General features: G+C 39.0%; 1 protein-coding gene across 2 annotated transcripts; it reads right to left on the bottom strand.

The window, feature by feature from the left end:
* Positions 1-9: 9 nt before the first annotated feature.
* On the bottom strand, positions 10-5061 carry LOC103409007 (uncharacterized protein At4g19900-like). 2 transcript variants are annotated; one of them, XM_029102944.2, is made up of 5 exons: positions 3574-5061; positions 3334-3483; positions 1678-1833; positions 925-1119; positions 10-627 (listed from the first exon to the last, which is right to left on the bottom strand). In XM_029102944.2, the coding sequence occupies exons 1-5, from the start codon at positions 4944-4946 to the stop codon at positions 441-443; spliced, it is 2061 nt and encodes a 686-aa protein (XP_028958777.1). In that variant the 5' UTR covers positions 4947-5061; the 3' UTR covers positions 10-440. The 2 variants fall into 2 exon arrangements, with proteins under 2 accessions (XP_028958777.1, XP_028958778.1); XM_029102945.2 differs by having other exon boundaries at positions 1678-1812; positions 3574-5055.
* Between the last annotated feature and the right edge of the window lie 10135 nt (positions 5062-15196).

The raw sequence follows: 15196 nt of genomic DNA, 5'->3' as shown, positions 1-15196 counted from the left end.
AGGCATATATAACAAAGAATAAGACATCTTTCTATATTTCCATGTAAACTATTAACAAATAATCTCTTCAATACAGGTGAACAGTTGGCCGAACCAACGTTGCAATCAAACCCTTAACCGGAGATACTTGATACTCGGAAGATGAATGACACAGACTAAGAGCCGCCTAAGAAACTAACTTGAGTAAAAAAGATTTTCCAAGATACAGCAGAGATTCCACCAGCATTTCACAAAGTAACGAACCCTATCTTTTCATGAGCATACAGAGAAGATACACGATCTTACAACTACATGAACGAGCTTGCGCTTTCATGTCCTCAACAGACAGATCACCAATACAGGTTAAATACTTATCCCCTAAATATCGGCGGGAGTGAAAACTTGATAAGCCTGCAATGTTATCCGGCCCTTTCAGTATTGACCAGAGTATTTATGTTAACTCACAACACATCAGTGCATCGGATACAAGAGTGGTCAATAAGCCTGGCTGCAACGCTCTCTGGCTCTGGAATGAGAGGAGATGTCAAGCTGTTCCAAAAATGGAATGTTAACGACTCATCTAGAATCTTTCTGAACAGGGCATCTTGTTGAGTCTTTTCAGTGTCTGTTGACGGTGCAGTGAAGTATCTGTTTCCACATCAACTGAGTTAGGAGGAAAGCACATGGGAGATTTGTAAACCAGAAGTTAAAAACTGCTACATAGTACATAAAAGAACAAGAGGTCAAGAATATTTGAATAAATACACCAGCATGCATCCAAATATAAAACTCATAAATGTAAGAAAATCAGAAGATGGGTTTTCTTCAATGCGGGATGAATGTCCCAGGACTGCCGTAGGAAATTAGTAGCAATCAAAGGTGGATCAATTGGCACTCAGCCCACAACACTCCTCTCGCATTGGAAAAGAATTCATATAAGATTACCTTGAGATATTCTGAGAGGTGATTGGGAAAAATACAAAAGAAGGTTGCACTTTCAGCTCCAGCTGTCTAGCTGATTTATTACGACCACTGAAAAACCTTCGCGCAACTCTTGTCAAAAGATCAGCCCCATTGAATCTCAGACGAGTATCATCATATGTCATATAAAACTCTTTCAAGCACTCCATTATGAAGTGACTGCATGGAAAAGTAAAGCAAATATCAAATCCAAAATTTTCATACAAGTCAAATATACTAGTTTGCAATTTTCCTCATCAGTGCCACTCAAAATTTCAAATATAACTCAATTTCCTAATTTTCCATGTGATTCTCCTGGACTCTCTTTCTTTGGAGTTTACACAATAAAGGTTTTGCAATTCAAAACAATTGTGAATTTTTGAGACGCATAAAACACGCAAACATATAGCCCGGTACACACACAAATAAATATAGATATTTTCACGGGTTAAGGGTTAAGGGTTTAGGGTTTGGTGTAATGTCAAGAAGAAATCGTTGAAAGCTCCTGTTTATGAATCCTAAACCAGTAGGATGGATGAGGTAAAGGGCCAGCAGTAAGTGAGAACTCTAGTACTCTACGCAGTGCACCCATATAAAAAGCACACTTAACCAACCAAAAAATGAAAACAAACCTCGTTATTAAAATTCGATGATATATACAAGTCTGTTCCGTTTCAAAGTGATTTCAACTGAATGGTACTTTGATTCCCATAATTAGAGATGAAGTCATGTTCATACCTCCTCCTATTAAATGCCATTACAGCACCATTCAAAGAACTTCCTGCAGGTCGATCCTCTTTACCAACAGAATTGTGAAGTGAAGATAACGGCTTCAGAACTATGATATCAGAATCAAGATATATTCCTCCATATCTGCAAATGCAACAAATGAAGCTAGGGAGATCTTTATGCTAAACAGAAAAATGTTGAAGTTATGTTTAATGCACCATTCTGTTTAACGTAGCTTACACATATCAGCATCTAAAATCCAATATGTAACACAGAACCAGATCATATCAGACAGGATGATGATGGCCATGCTTAAGTTTGGCATATACCATATAGTATGAAAACTCTGAACCTAAAAATTCAACACTCTGAACCTAAAAATTCAACACATGCGATAAGTTTTCCATGATACGTTCAGCAGGAAACTTAAATCTTCTTTAGTTGAATCGAGCTCATCTAGCAAAACTTGCAGTCTCTTTAAAACTTAACTGCTCAAGCATATACTATGAAAACTCTTGAGTTCATTTATTTTTTTAAGAATTTTTTTATGAAAGTGAAAATGGAGCTCATTGATTTGTTAAAACTCAACACCTAAAGCACATACCATGAAAGCTCTTGAGCTCATTTATTTGTTAAGAATTTTAGCTGAAAGTGAAAATGGAGCAAGGAAAATAAAAAAATTCAGGAAGAGGAATTACATTTTGCAGAAACAATATTTCATACTTCGCTCCACTCCAGAAAAGGAAAAGAAACCACTTGATTTCCCTCTTTACAACAAAAAATTATAGCACACAGCTCTGTTACAACAAACAATTAAAAAACAATTGTTTAGAAATGAAATTCAATTAAGAAAGAGTAAGGTTTAAACTCCTTTCACAGCATTAGCAACTACAAGGAGAATTAATAGTGCCCACTCCAAGAATGTTTGAAAATTATTGCAAGGGTGGCTACAATTACGCAGGTCCAGCTAATGGCTGTAGTTTTCTTCTTAACCAAGTAACAGCCAGATAGTCTTCTTCCAAGCCGAATTGACAGACTTTATCTCTTTATTTTTTTTTATGAGATACCAGATTAATATAAAATGGATAAACAGAAACATAAAAGGGGAAAGAATTCCATTATGATATATCTATAATGAATGAAACGACCACGTTAAAATATTCCGTTAATCCTATTTCTACCAATTATTTCCTCCACAGATTGGTAAGGGGTAAATATTAAAACTTTTAGGCTTTTAGCCCTTAGTTTAAGTTCCTGCTCTGAACTGTTGAAAGTTCCTAGCCAAAAGCTGAATGTGATTGTGCATTTAACATCAATTATGAATCCTAACACAACTCTATCTTGTTAAACTTTGTGTACCCTGATGATAGGAAAGACGAAAATTAGTGCCTTGAATTGTGCCTACATAAGCATATCAGATTGACATGGTTGAATAGCTACAGTCAAACTTAAACTACGATTAAAGTAAATTGACAAGAACTTAGATTTCTCATGCATTATCTTCAGCGGTATGATAAGTACGTCAAAGAAAGTCCCAAATCTGACTGTAGGTACTATGTTGTTCCATCCCAATCATGTTCACATTAATCCCAATTGGATTTAAAAAATAAATAAAAAAATTTGACTGACCCATATAAAGACATTTCTACAATTAAATAAACTTACTTGTAGAGAGCAGCAAGGCGGACAAGCTCACTGTAATGAGTAGCATAATACTTGGTCTTTCTCCATTCGAACCAGGCAGAAGCAAATATATGGGTCGGTGTATCCCTTAGTAATTCATCAAGATTTGGCATAGCGACAGCAACTTTGTAACTATAAAAAAAGAATTGCCTCAGTACAAAAAATGAACATTAGCAGATCAACAAATAAATGTATCAAAATAAGCAAAATTTGAAAAAGTACCCGTCCTTCAAAAAGTTATCTTTAAAGAAATCGAGCTCAATTGTCTCAGACAACACTAAAACACAGGCATCTCGATGATGGGACAGTACACTCTCAAGTCCCCGCTGCTGTCTTACACTATACATCCAAGGGGGAGAATTCCACACCATAAACACCCTCATCTCACATTTCCCTTTCCTGAAAAACGCATCCACAAAATCGGAGAATGACAAAAACGGATCCAAACCGGGATAGTAACCCCATCTCTTGCCATCTGCATATATAAAACCTGAAAACTCATCCTTAAAGCCACCCACTGGATCCGGATCCAACTCACTAATTTGTTCAACGGTGTTCCCAATTGCTTTGTCACTCACATTACTCATGTAAGACAAATTCCTATCAGTACTAGAATTTCCATTTGAACCTGAATTCAACCCCTTACTCTCATTTTCTTCGAGTTCTGTTCCTACACCTATTCCATTTCCCCTTCCATTCACAACACCATCTCCACTATCACTCTCCATTTTCCTACCCTCACTACCATTTTCCTGGAGCTTCACTTCTCGGGGCCTCCCCGAAACTCCCAACGGCTTCTTCCCGAGAAACGGGACCTTCTTAAAGTGATTCAGCCACCATTTCTGCAGCACCTTATCACCCTTTGTCAACCAAGTAATCCCAACCGCATCAGGGTCCTGCAGCATTGGATTCTGCAATGGATTCAGCATCTCCAGATTGGCCTTAAACATCCTATCCCTCCTCAAGAAATCGCCTTTCTTATCAAACCACTCCCCCCACCCCTCCCTCAGCGGCGAAACCCTCTTCCCCACCTTCAGCAATAGCGCGTCCTCAATGTCTGCCACCTCACTCACCCTCCGCCGCACCTCCATATCCACCGGCACATCGTCCGATCCGAACGCCACCTTGCTCTTATCCAATGCAACCAATCCCACGTTAAACCCATTGTAATCCTCCTCCCAATCCTCAATTTTACGCTTATTGAAACCCCTCCTGATAACCCCAGTCACGTGATCGAATACATACCCGGAAACCCTAGATTGCGAAATCTCCGATTGGGGGTCGTCCTCCTCGTCTACCTCTTCGTCTTTGGGAGTCTCCTCTACGACGTCGTCGAGCTCGTCGATCTTGTCCTCGGTGGCGATGGAGCCGACGTCGTTGTCCTCGTCGGAAACGAGGGGGTTGGTGAGAGAAACGTCGTCGTATTGGGCATCGGGGTTCTGGTGGCGGTGCTGGAAGTGGTGAGATTGGGAGTGAGAGAGGCGAGTGTAGAGAAGAGAGACGGAGAAGAGGAGGAGGAGAGCGGAGATAACGGCGCAGATGTAAACGCCGTAACAGGGTCGGTGGGGCCGCCGGGACCGAATACTTCTCAGCATGTTGGGTCTGTTTGGGGGTTAACGGAATCGGGTGTCATCGGCAGAGGGCAGTGAGAGGAGAGAGATTCAGTTGCAGGTCTTCAGTTATTATAGCCAGAGTAATGTTCGGAACATTAAATTTTTTAAATCAAAAATGATTTTTCAATTAAATATTCACTAATATTGGTTTCTTAATTCATCAAAATGTGCAATTATAGTTTTTTTTGTCAACTATGTTAGAACTTTCGTCGAAATAAATCATGTGTCGTGTCATGCACGTGAGGTTGAATCAAGGGACAAATATGGAAAATCAAATAAGAAAAATTGTATCAATGGTCCCTCAACTGTAACTCAATTGTAGCAATGATCATTCCAACATAACTCATTTTGACAGAATTCTAATAAAGTTGACGAAAATAACCATAGCTACATGTTTTGATGAGTTAATGGACCACTGGTAATGAATTTTTAGTTGATAAACTATTACTAAAATTTGATTAAAGTTGAGATATCATTGCTATAATTTACTCTAAATACAAAACCTCATTAAAAATATTAGAGAAAATTCGAACACATGACTTGAAAAAAGACTCGAGCATAAAACCTTAAAACACACGGAACATGTACAAAAATAAACGCACAAATGGGAATATGGGGATTGAACAAATGGTCAATTACAACATAAATAAAACCTGAATTTGATTGTCAATCACATTTTCAACGGACATATGTTTAATATGAATTGATTCCTTTCAGTTATTGTTTCGTAAAACATGAATGTAATTTATTTATCTGTTTGATTGATAACTTATTCTTGTGTGTTGATTAAGGAAGCATACTTAGTTTGCATGCATGAATCTGATGCTAAATTATAAGGGAATTTCACCTAATCGTTATAAACTTATAATTAAAAGTAGTGGAGATTGCTAGTCACAATCATGTTAAGTAGATTCTTGGCTGGAATATCATGCAGTTCATAGTTACAATAGTCTTGTCAATACTTATGATTTCTGTCACATCCCGGCCCGGGGCAAACCACTTCTCGGGCCCGCTCCACCACCGTAGCACGATATTGTCTGCTTTGGGCTTACCACTCTCTCACGGTTTTGTTTTTGGGAACTCACGAGCAACTTCCCAATGGGTTACCCATCCTATAAGTGATCTAGCCTCCTTCTCACTTAACTTCAAAGTTCCTACGGAACCCGAAGCCAGTGAGCTCCCAAAAGGCCTCGTGCTAGGTAGGGATGGGAATATACATTTAAGGATCACTCCCCTGGGCGATGTGGGATCTTACAATCCACCCCCCTTAGGGGCCCGACGTCCTCGTCGGCACACCACGGCCAGGGTTAGGCTCTGATACCAATTGTCACATCCCGGCCTGGGGCATACCACTTTCCGGGCCCGCTCCACCACCGTAGCACGATATTGTCCGCTTTGGGCTTATCACGCCCTCACGGTTTTGTTTTTGGGAACTCACGAGTAACTTTCCAATGGGTCACCCATCCTGTGAGTGCTCTGGCCTCCTTCTCGCTTAACTTTAAAGTTCCTACGGAACCCGAAGCCAATGAGCTCCCAAAAGGCCTCGTGCTAGGTAGGGATGGGAATATACATTTAAGGATCACTCCCCTGGGCGATGTGGGATCTTACAATTTCCATGGAACTTAATGATCTTTGAATGCGATGCGTTGTCCATTCAATTCAATGAATTTAGGGAAATCTGAGAGTTAATTTGTGCATTCACGATTAATTTGGGGCATTGTCATTCATGGTTTAAAGGAACAATACTGGAAATCGATTTATGTTGCATATGTTCATGTGTGAAGAATGACCCTCTAACTAGCCTATTTCACCATTCATTTCACCTGATTTCGTGCTTAGTTTGATTTAGTTTTGCAATCTGTTCAATTTAATTAATTTCGTCTAAATCAATCCCCCCTTTAATTAAGTGTGTTAGATTAGCTAGAAAAGTGTTTAAATTTGTCCAATTTAGTGTTTTGAGTCTTAATAGTCTTAAATTTGTCCAAATAACTCCCTAGAGTCTGTTTTGAGTCTTTTTAACTTAGTTGTGATGTTTTAAGTTAATTTGGTTAGTTTTGAGTCATAAGAGTCTAGTTTTGTGTTTTTTAGTCTAGTTTAGTGTTTTAAAGCTTAATTGGTATAGATTAGCATCCCTTTTAATCCCGACCTAGAACGATCCCTACTTACATATACTACAATCATAAGATTTTAATTTGAATGTTGGATTATTTCACATCACCGTTGCCAGTGATTAACAAAATTGCTAATCTCCATTTGTTTCTGTCTGTGTCCTTTACTTTTGATATTTGATTTTGTTGGTACCATATATTAGGCCTCGTCTTTGGGCTTCATCCCTAAGCCCATGACAAATGTAAAAGGGGAGGGAGCCCTTATTCTATAAAAGGAAGTCTCCCTCACCCTCATTAGGAAAGCTTGACCTTCACAGAGAAACAGAGTCTCAATCCTCACACAACAATAGAGGGCGATACCCTCTCAGCCAAACAGAGAGCAAAATGGCAAGGGTTGCTTCCACAGAGAGCTTCATTGCCAATCTATTGTAATCCATACAGTCATACAGTAAATGGAATCAACATCAGTGTGGACGTAGTTGATGCGATGAAAGTTAAGCACTCAAATTAAACCCTCTTGTTGTCAAATTGTAGTATAAATGCAAGTAGGGATCGTTCTAAACCGGGGATTAGGAGGGCTTGCTAAAACCTCTAAACTAACTCAAAGACATAAAAACAAAGTTAAAAACATTTGAATAGAATCAAAGGACTCAAAATAGATTCTAAGGACACAAAACAACTTAAAAACACTCAAAATTTCCTAAAAACACTTACTGGGCAGATTTGACTCTAACACAACTTTGGATGAAATTTGGGTTTTGACTTGAATCAAAACACTAAAAAACACTAATGAAATAGAAATTTAACACTTTGGAACAACAAAGTAAAAGGGGGATTTTGGTTTTGACGAATTCGAAACAAACAAACAACTTATCAAATTAAACAGATTGTAAAGCGAATTTAAGAAATGAGATGATGGATGGATTAGTTAGAGGTTCGTTCTTCGCACATGACACACTTGTACATGAATTGATTTCCAATTGCTTTTCAATAAACTATGATGCTCAACACCCCATATTAACCGTGATGAACAAATTAACCCTCAGATTTTCCTTTACTCATTGAATTGGATGAATGCATGCGACAACCCAAATAATTCTCTAAAAGTCCCTTATATGAATGCATAATAGAGATACAATTAGAGATCATTACGTTCAATGAAAATCATAAGTGTTGACAAGGCAATTATAACTATGAATGCATGATACAATTGCCAAGAATTCAATTAACGCGATTGTGATAAACAACCTTCACTACTCATGAATATAAACTTGTAACGATTAGGTGAAACTCATTTATATTCTAGCATCTAATTCATGCATGAAAACTAAGTATGTATCCTTAATAAATATACAAGAATCAGTTATGAATAAACTAGATAATTGAATTGCAATCACAACTTATCAAATCACAATTGGAAGAAATCAATTCAAATCTCAAGCATGTTCATGGCTTCAAACTTCCCCCTAACTAAATAGGGGTTTAGCCACTCATAATTGCAACAAAATTAGAAAATAACAAAGTAGACATTGAAAGCAAGAACAGAGTACACCTAAAACGCTCCAAAGTTCTAAGCTTGAAACGCCAAGGACCTTTGTTTTCACCACCTTGTTGTAGCACAAGTGTCTAGGATGTGTATGGATATATGGATGGAATGGATTTACATGGCTAAGAGATGAAAGTGTATGGATTGGTGAGATGTAGTATGGCTAGATGAATGGATGGAGGTCACGGCAAGGAAATTGTGTTTGTGAATGAAGTTGTGAGATGTGAAATGTAGTGTCTTTGGATGATGGCCCCCAAATTATGGTGAAGGGTGAATGTATTTATAGGCTAGGGAGAGGAGTGTATGGAGTTGTAATGAGTTGATGTAATGGGTGTAGTGGGTGAATGTTGTGGTAATGAGTGAATGTAATGTGTGTAGTGGATGAGTGTTTGGTAATGAGTAATGTTTGGTAATGAGTGGATGTAATGAGTGTAGTGGGTGAGTGTTTGGTAATGAGTGGATGTAATGGGTGTAGTGGGTGGATGTTTGGTAATGAGTGGATGTAATGGGTGTAGTGGATGGGTGTTTGGTAATGAGTGGATGTAATGGGTGTAGTGGGTGGATGTAATGGGTGTAATGGATGAATGTTTGGAGAATGGATGTGTTGGGTGAAATGAGTGGATGTAGTGGTAGGTGAATGGATGTGTTAGGTGAAATGAGTGTGCTAAAATGGTTATTTATAGGGAGATGATGATGCACAAACTTCAAATTTCGTCCATTCCTTTTGCTCCAAGCATATGCTATCCATTCCATGCCCAAAAATGCTCCAAAATGCTCCAAAATGCACTTCTTTACCACATTAACCCTTTGGACCTACAAACACACGAAAATAGCTTAAAATACTAAAATAACTACGAACTAACAACATAAATGCCAAGAAACAAGCTAACTAAGTCGCATAAATATGCTCCTATCAGTAGCCCAAACATTGGGGTGAACCACGATACATCTTTGTGTTCTTGTGCGTTTGTGTGATTCACGGCCGAATTTATGTTGATCCAAGATCCTTCGGATTTTGTGCATCAACATTTGACGTCGTCTGTGGGAATCAACACCAAAAGCTATGTTGGTTCTCTCTCAAGTTTTCATCTCACCACCGTGAAACCTTCACAACCTCACCACTATCCATCGTGGATCTGCAAAACCCAATAGACGACCAACTCCTCTCTGCTCACCTCTCTCGCTCCACCATCGCATGCGTTGAGCACGGCCCCCGTAACTCCTCAACCAGATTGCACTGACCCCACAGCTTACCTTGACGGTGAAGAGTCATCGACCCAGTCTAAATACCAAAGTAAAGAAAATCTAGAAAGCAACAAGCTTTGAATGCGAGTGCAACTCGGGTGAGTCAGTGATCGAATCAGGAGGACCTGTCGAGTACGAGTTCGAGGGTGGCGGTAGAAAAGAAGTGGGTTGGCAAAGAGAATATCTCTCCCCGTGAGCTGGAACCTTCTCCATCTTTCCTTCAATTTTCTCTCGTTTTCTCTCACTTTCCCACCAAGCCAAAACCAGAAGAAAACTAGAAATAGTTGCTTGCACGATCTCTAAAGCAAAATCCTTCACACCCAAAAAAGAAAATAGCAAGAATGAGTGGCCTTTACTCTCCTATCTCTCTTTCTCTCTCTCTTCCTTTTACTTCCTCATCGAGCATGCCTCATTCATTCATTCATTTGTAACCTTTTTCTTCGCTTTCTGTTAAGTAGCAGACGATAAAAAGCTCTAGCTCTATGAATCTCGCCATGGCCGACTACGAGTTTCAAGAATCTGAGGTCATCTTCCCCATGGATAATCTCGACTTCGAGACCTGCTTGGATTTCCGACGCCCACCAGGTGGATTTTGGTTTAAGTTTCGGCTCCAGAGTTGGGGCCCTTACTGAACTCCAATGCCCAGCCTCCGTTCCTGAGCAAGACGTACGACATGGTCGACGACCTGGCTACCGACCCGGTTAGGTCCTAAAGCCCCGTCAACAACAAATTCGTGGTTTGGAACTTGTTGGAGTTCGCTAGGGACCTCCTGCAACTCTGGGCTTCTCTGGCTCGCCGGCCTTCAGCGGCCAAGGCTCCGCCGCCACCCCCGTCCCTAATGCAGTCAAGAAGGATACTTTCAGCCCTGATACGCTGCTGTGCTTCGAGCCTAGTGAATCTGATGAGAAACAACCTGACCACTTGAGTAGTAAACTCTTTAGTAAAAAAGAAAGAGAGAGGACTGGATTACTATCGTGGACAAAAGTAATGATTTCGAAGATGTTGGCCACAATTCCACTGCTAGAGCAATGATGGACGAACAGAGAAGATAAGAACTTTATTATCACAACCTGCAACTGTCAACCACCAACATGGAAAAAGATAAGCACTTTATCTTTGGGCTGATTTGTTTAAAATTATCATTTGTTTATTTAATAGTTTATTATTTATTTTTGATCATTTCTGACCATCACATGCATTCTGTGATAGTTTATTACTTGTCTGTAATCATTCTTGATCATTATATGCGCACTATACAAAATAACTTGTTTACTTAATCTGACATTATTATTATTAGTCACATGCGCACTATCCCAGAATAGCCCCACAAAGGAAACTATAATATATATATATATATATATATTATTTATTACCTAGTGACATATATTTAACCCAAGTACATGTGCAATATTTATTCATGGCCTAGAATATTGTGACTGCCATTAAACTATGTCACTTATACAACATGTAATTTACCACACGACTGAATAAATTATTTATTTATAGGAGGCACATGGTACAATATTCTGCCTTGACAAACTTTGTCAATTTGATTTATTCATTATATGATCATACTTATACTGTCATTTATTGTCAGGAATTATTGAGCAACTAGATCCATTGATTAACATTGTTGCTGATTACAGAAGTCCACCAACTTATAGACTGATGGGCCATATGCTTATGGTGACAAATATTTAGTCCGAACAGTGATCTCTTGTCTAACCCGACAAGCGGACCCGAGTCATGTCGAGAATCAACTCATACTGAGTGCATGTCGACATAAAGTAGATATTTGCAATGAGGAATACCACGAGTCGAGCCGCCTTGCAGCGAGCATAGCCTTTAGCTGAGCAGCCTAGCAACGAGCATCGCCTACAGCCGAGCAACCGTCTCACCGCGAGCATAGCCTCTAGCCGAGCAGCCTCGCAACGAGCATCGTCTTCAGCCGAACAGTCTCGTAACGTGTGATACCTCTAGCCGAGTATTGCTTTATGTTAAACATTGCCTTGTGTTGAGTACCAGTTCTGGACGACATTTAGTCACTTCGGCCTGTACATGGATTGGATTTGAAGCCTCCAGCCAAAAGACTTTCTTGACTGAAGACTTGGGGGACTCATGTTGGTACCATATTTTGGGCCTCGTCTTTGGGCCTCATCCCTAAGCCCATGACAAATGTAAAAAGGGAAGGAGCCCTGATTTTATAAAAGGGACTCTCACTCACCCTCATTAGGAGAGCCTGACCTTCACAGAGAAATAGAGTCTCAATCCTCACACAACAATGGAGGGCAATACCCTTTCAGCCAAACAGAGAGCAAAATGGCAAGGGTTGCATCCACAGAGAGCTCCCTTACCGATCTATTGTGATCCATACATTCATACAATAAATGGAATCAACATCAGTGTGGACGTAGCCCAAACATTGGGGTGAACCACGATACATCTTTGTGTTCTTGTGCTTTTGTGTGATTCACGGCCGGATTTATGTTGGTCCAAGATCTTCCGGATTTTGTGCATTAACAGATTTAGTTTTATTTCATTGATTTCAGGTACTAAAGAAGTAAGACATGGTAATTGCTAATCTTCAAGCTCAAATGGCAAATCTTACTTCTCAGTTAACGCAATATATCGAAATGACCACAAGGCAAAGTGTCCCTACATTTGGTGCGTCTTATAGGCAAGAATCTCAAGCAAATCAACGTCCACAAAGAGGTTGGGAGAATGTCAATACCTAGGGTTATCAAGATCATAATTAATCAGGGAACAATTTTTTTTCCAACATATACAATTTAGATTAGAGTGATCATTCAAACTCTATGTGGTGGGAATCTCAACAAGTTCAACACGAAGAATATTGACAGCCATATGAGGAGTTATATTCAACACCTGCGTAGCCACCACAACCTCATATACAATATGCCCAAACAAACTCAGGTTCGTCATTAGATAATGATACACTTCTTCAATTATTAACTTTATTAACGCAGGGCTCACAAAATCAAGCTAAAGAGGCTCAACAAGGAGAATATTGGCAGCCATATGAGGAGTTCTATACAATGCCTATGCAGCCACCACCGCAACAATTCCAACCGAATTCAGGTTCGTCAATAGATTATGCCCAAATTCTTGATGTACTAACTTCTTTGACGCAAGAATTACAAAATCAAGACCAAGTGATGAGCAAATTGAAGAATCAAATGGGAGAGATTACGGAATTCATGGGGCAAATGCAATAACAAAGTGAACTCTTCGACTCAACTGTTGACATTGCTGAAGCTATCACCTTGGAAAGTGGCATGGAGGTTGGAGATGAACCTAAGACGTCCAAACCAAGCCAAAACATGGATGAACAACTGCTGCTCAAAGAAGAGGAGAATAACAAGGCCACAGCAGGGGAAGAACCACCTTTGCCGCAACCTATCATAGCCCCAACACCCTTGCCGCAGCCCTATATGCCTTCTATGCAGTCCACTACAACCAAGGTAAGCCCAAATTCAATTCGTCTTAACCCTGTTCCACCAAATGTCCTTATTCCTTGCAGGATCATGTAATCCAAGGAAGAAGAGGGTGAGAAAGGCATCTTCGAAACCTTTCCAAAGAATCAAAAGCAAGAAGTGGATGGGGAATGTCTAGAATTCATAAAAAAGGATATACTTGAAACGACAATTCCCAAATAAGTTGGATTTTATGACACGGGACAAGTCATAACTCTCAAAACACCAATATGGCTGAATTTTCTAGTCCTACAACTTTCAAATGGGTGTTTATTCTTGAGTTCATGTTGGAGCACACAGGTAAGCCATCGCCCCGAATTTCAATTTTGTTTTATACTAATATGTTGTTAATGATTCAGGCACCCACTTTAGAATGTGAACCATTACCGAATCATTTCAAGTATCACCTCTCTTTCAAAGATCAATTCCATGTCGTGGGCTCCAGTAAAGCTTAAAAATGAGGTATCGTCCGGCTGGAAGACGTTAAAGCAAGCGCTTCTTGGTAGGTAACCTATGCGTTCAAATAAAGAAGACCTAGGAATCTCCGGCTCCACAACCAGATTTACGTTCTTAAACTCTACTTTTTATTGCTTTTACTTTTCCATAATTGTCGTGTTTGTTAGTTGTTTTGATTGTTTACGTGTGAGTTTATGTTGGAAACATTAAGGACAATGTTTGGTTTAAGTGTGGGGGGCTAAATAAGCTGTTTTTATTGAAAATTCGTGGGTTATCACCTAACACCACTAGAGTTGTTTTTCACTGTTTTTAAGTGTTTTTAGTGTGTTTTGAAAGAAAAATACGAAAATTTGAAAAAAAAAGAAAATGTTTTGAAAAACCCAAAAAGAGTCGTTTTAGAGTTGTTTTTTGTGTGTTTATTTGTGTCTTAGAGTACCTTCCAACACAATGATGATGATGATTTGGTTTTTAAGTGCATGATTGTTAAAGAAAGTTACAAACATGGGTGAAAGTTTGATACGCTCTTTGGTTAATACTTGGTTGTAGCTGTCATTAACGAATTCACATGATCACAAAAGGAAAAAAAAATAAGTTTTTGTAACATGCTTGAAGGAAGGAACTCAAACTAACGTTACAACCATGAGAGACTTGAGCCTAAACTTTGTTTGGAGAGTTATTAATCTGTGATTTCTTGTTTTCTAAAGTTGTTGCATGATCTCAGTATTCTTTGCTTGGTTGCTACTTAGAATGCGTTTTATCACTTTAGTTCTAAATACTAGAACTCATGCCTGTTTCATTCAAAGCTTAAAATTGAGTGCATACCATATAACAAGATAAAGTTGTTTAGTAGTTACCACCTGAGACAAAAAGCCTTAATCTCATGCATTTGTTTTGTAGGTTTAAACCCTTTGAGCCTTACTTAGCCTATTTTTTTTGTTAGCCACATTATCCATACCTAGCCTAGAATATGACTATTCATACATTTGTTCTTAAAGTATAGTGGAGCATGACTTAGAGGGAATTCCTTTTGATGAAACATATTGTAGAAATCAAGTGTGGGGGAAGGTTATGGGCACAAGTTTGAAAGAAAAAAAAAGTTGTGAAATAAGTGAGAGTGAACTCACAAGTATTGGTGGTTGAAGAAAGGGTCCAAAAAGTTTGAATATGACCCTAAGTTGTACGAAATCCCTTTTGTGTTTCAAGTTATTTGCTGCATTCAAGAGTGAATTCTAAGTTGATTTCATTACTTTGCTTACTATTGCTTTAAGAACCTTTGTTTATCCTTACCTTTCTTTGTTAGCCAATACCATTAGCCCCGTTATAACCCTTAGACTTTAATCTTGGTTGTTGTGTGTTTCAATATGTGGAGTTTGAGATTGGTAT

Source organism: Malus domestica, chromosome 05, assembly GCF_042453785.1.
Source record: "Malus domestica chromosome 05, GDT2T_hap1".
Lineage (NCBI taxonomy): Eukaryota > Viridiplantae > Streptophyta > Magnoliopsida > Rosales > Rosaceae > Malus > Malus domestica.
The sequence above is the reverse complement of the archived record's forward strand: the minus strand, read 5'-3'. Positions and strand labels throughout refer to the sequence as shown.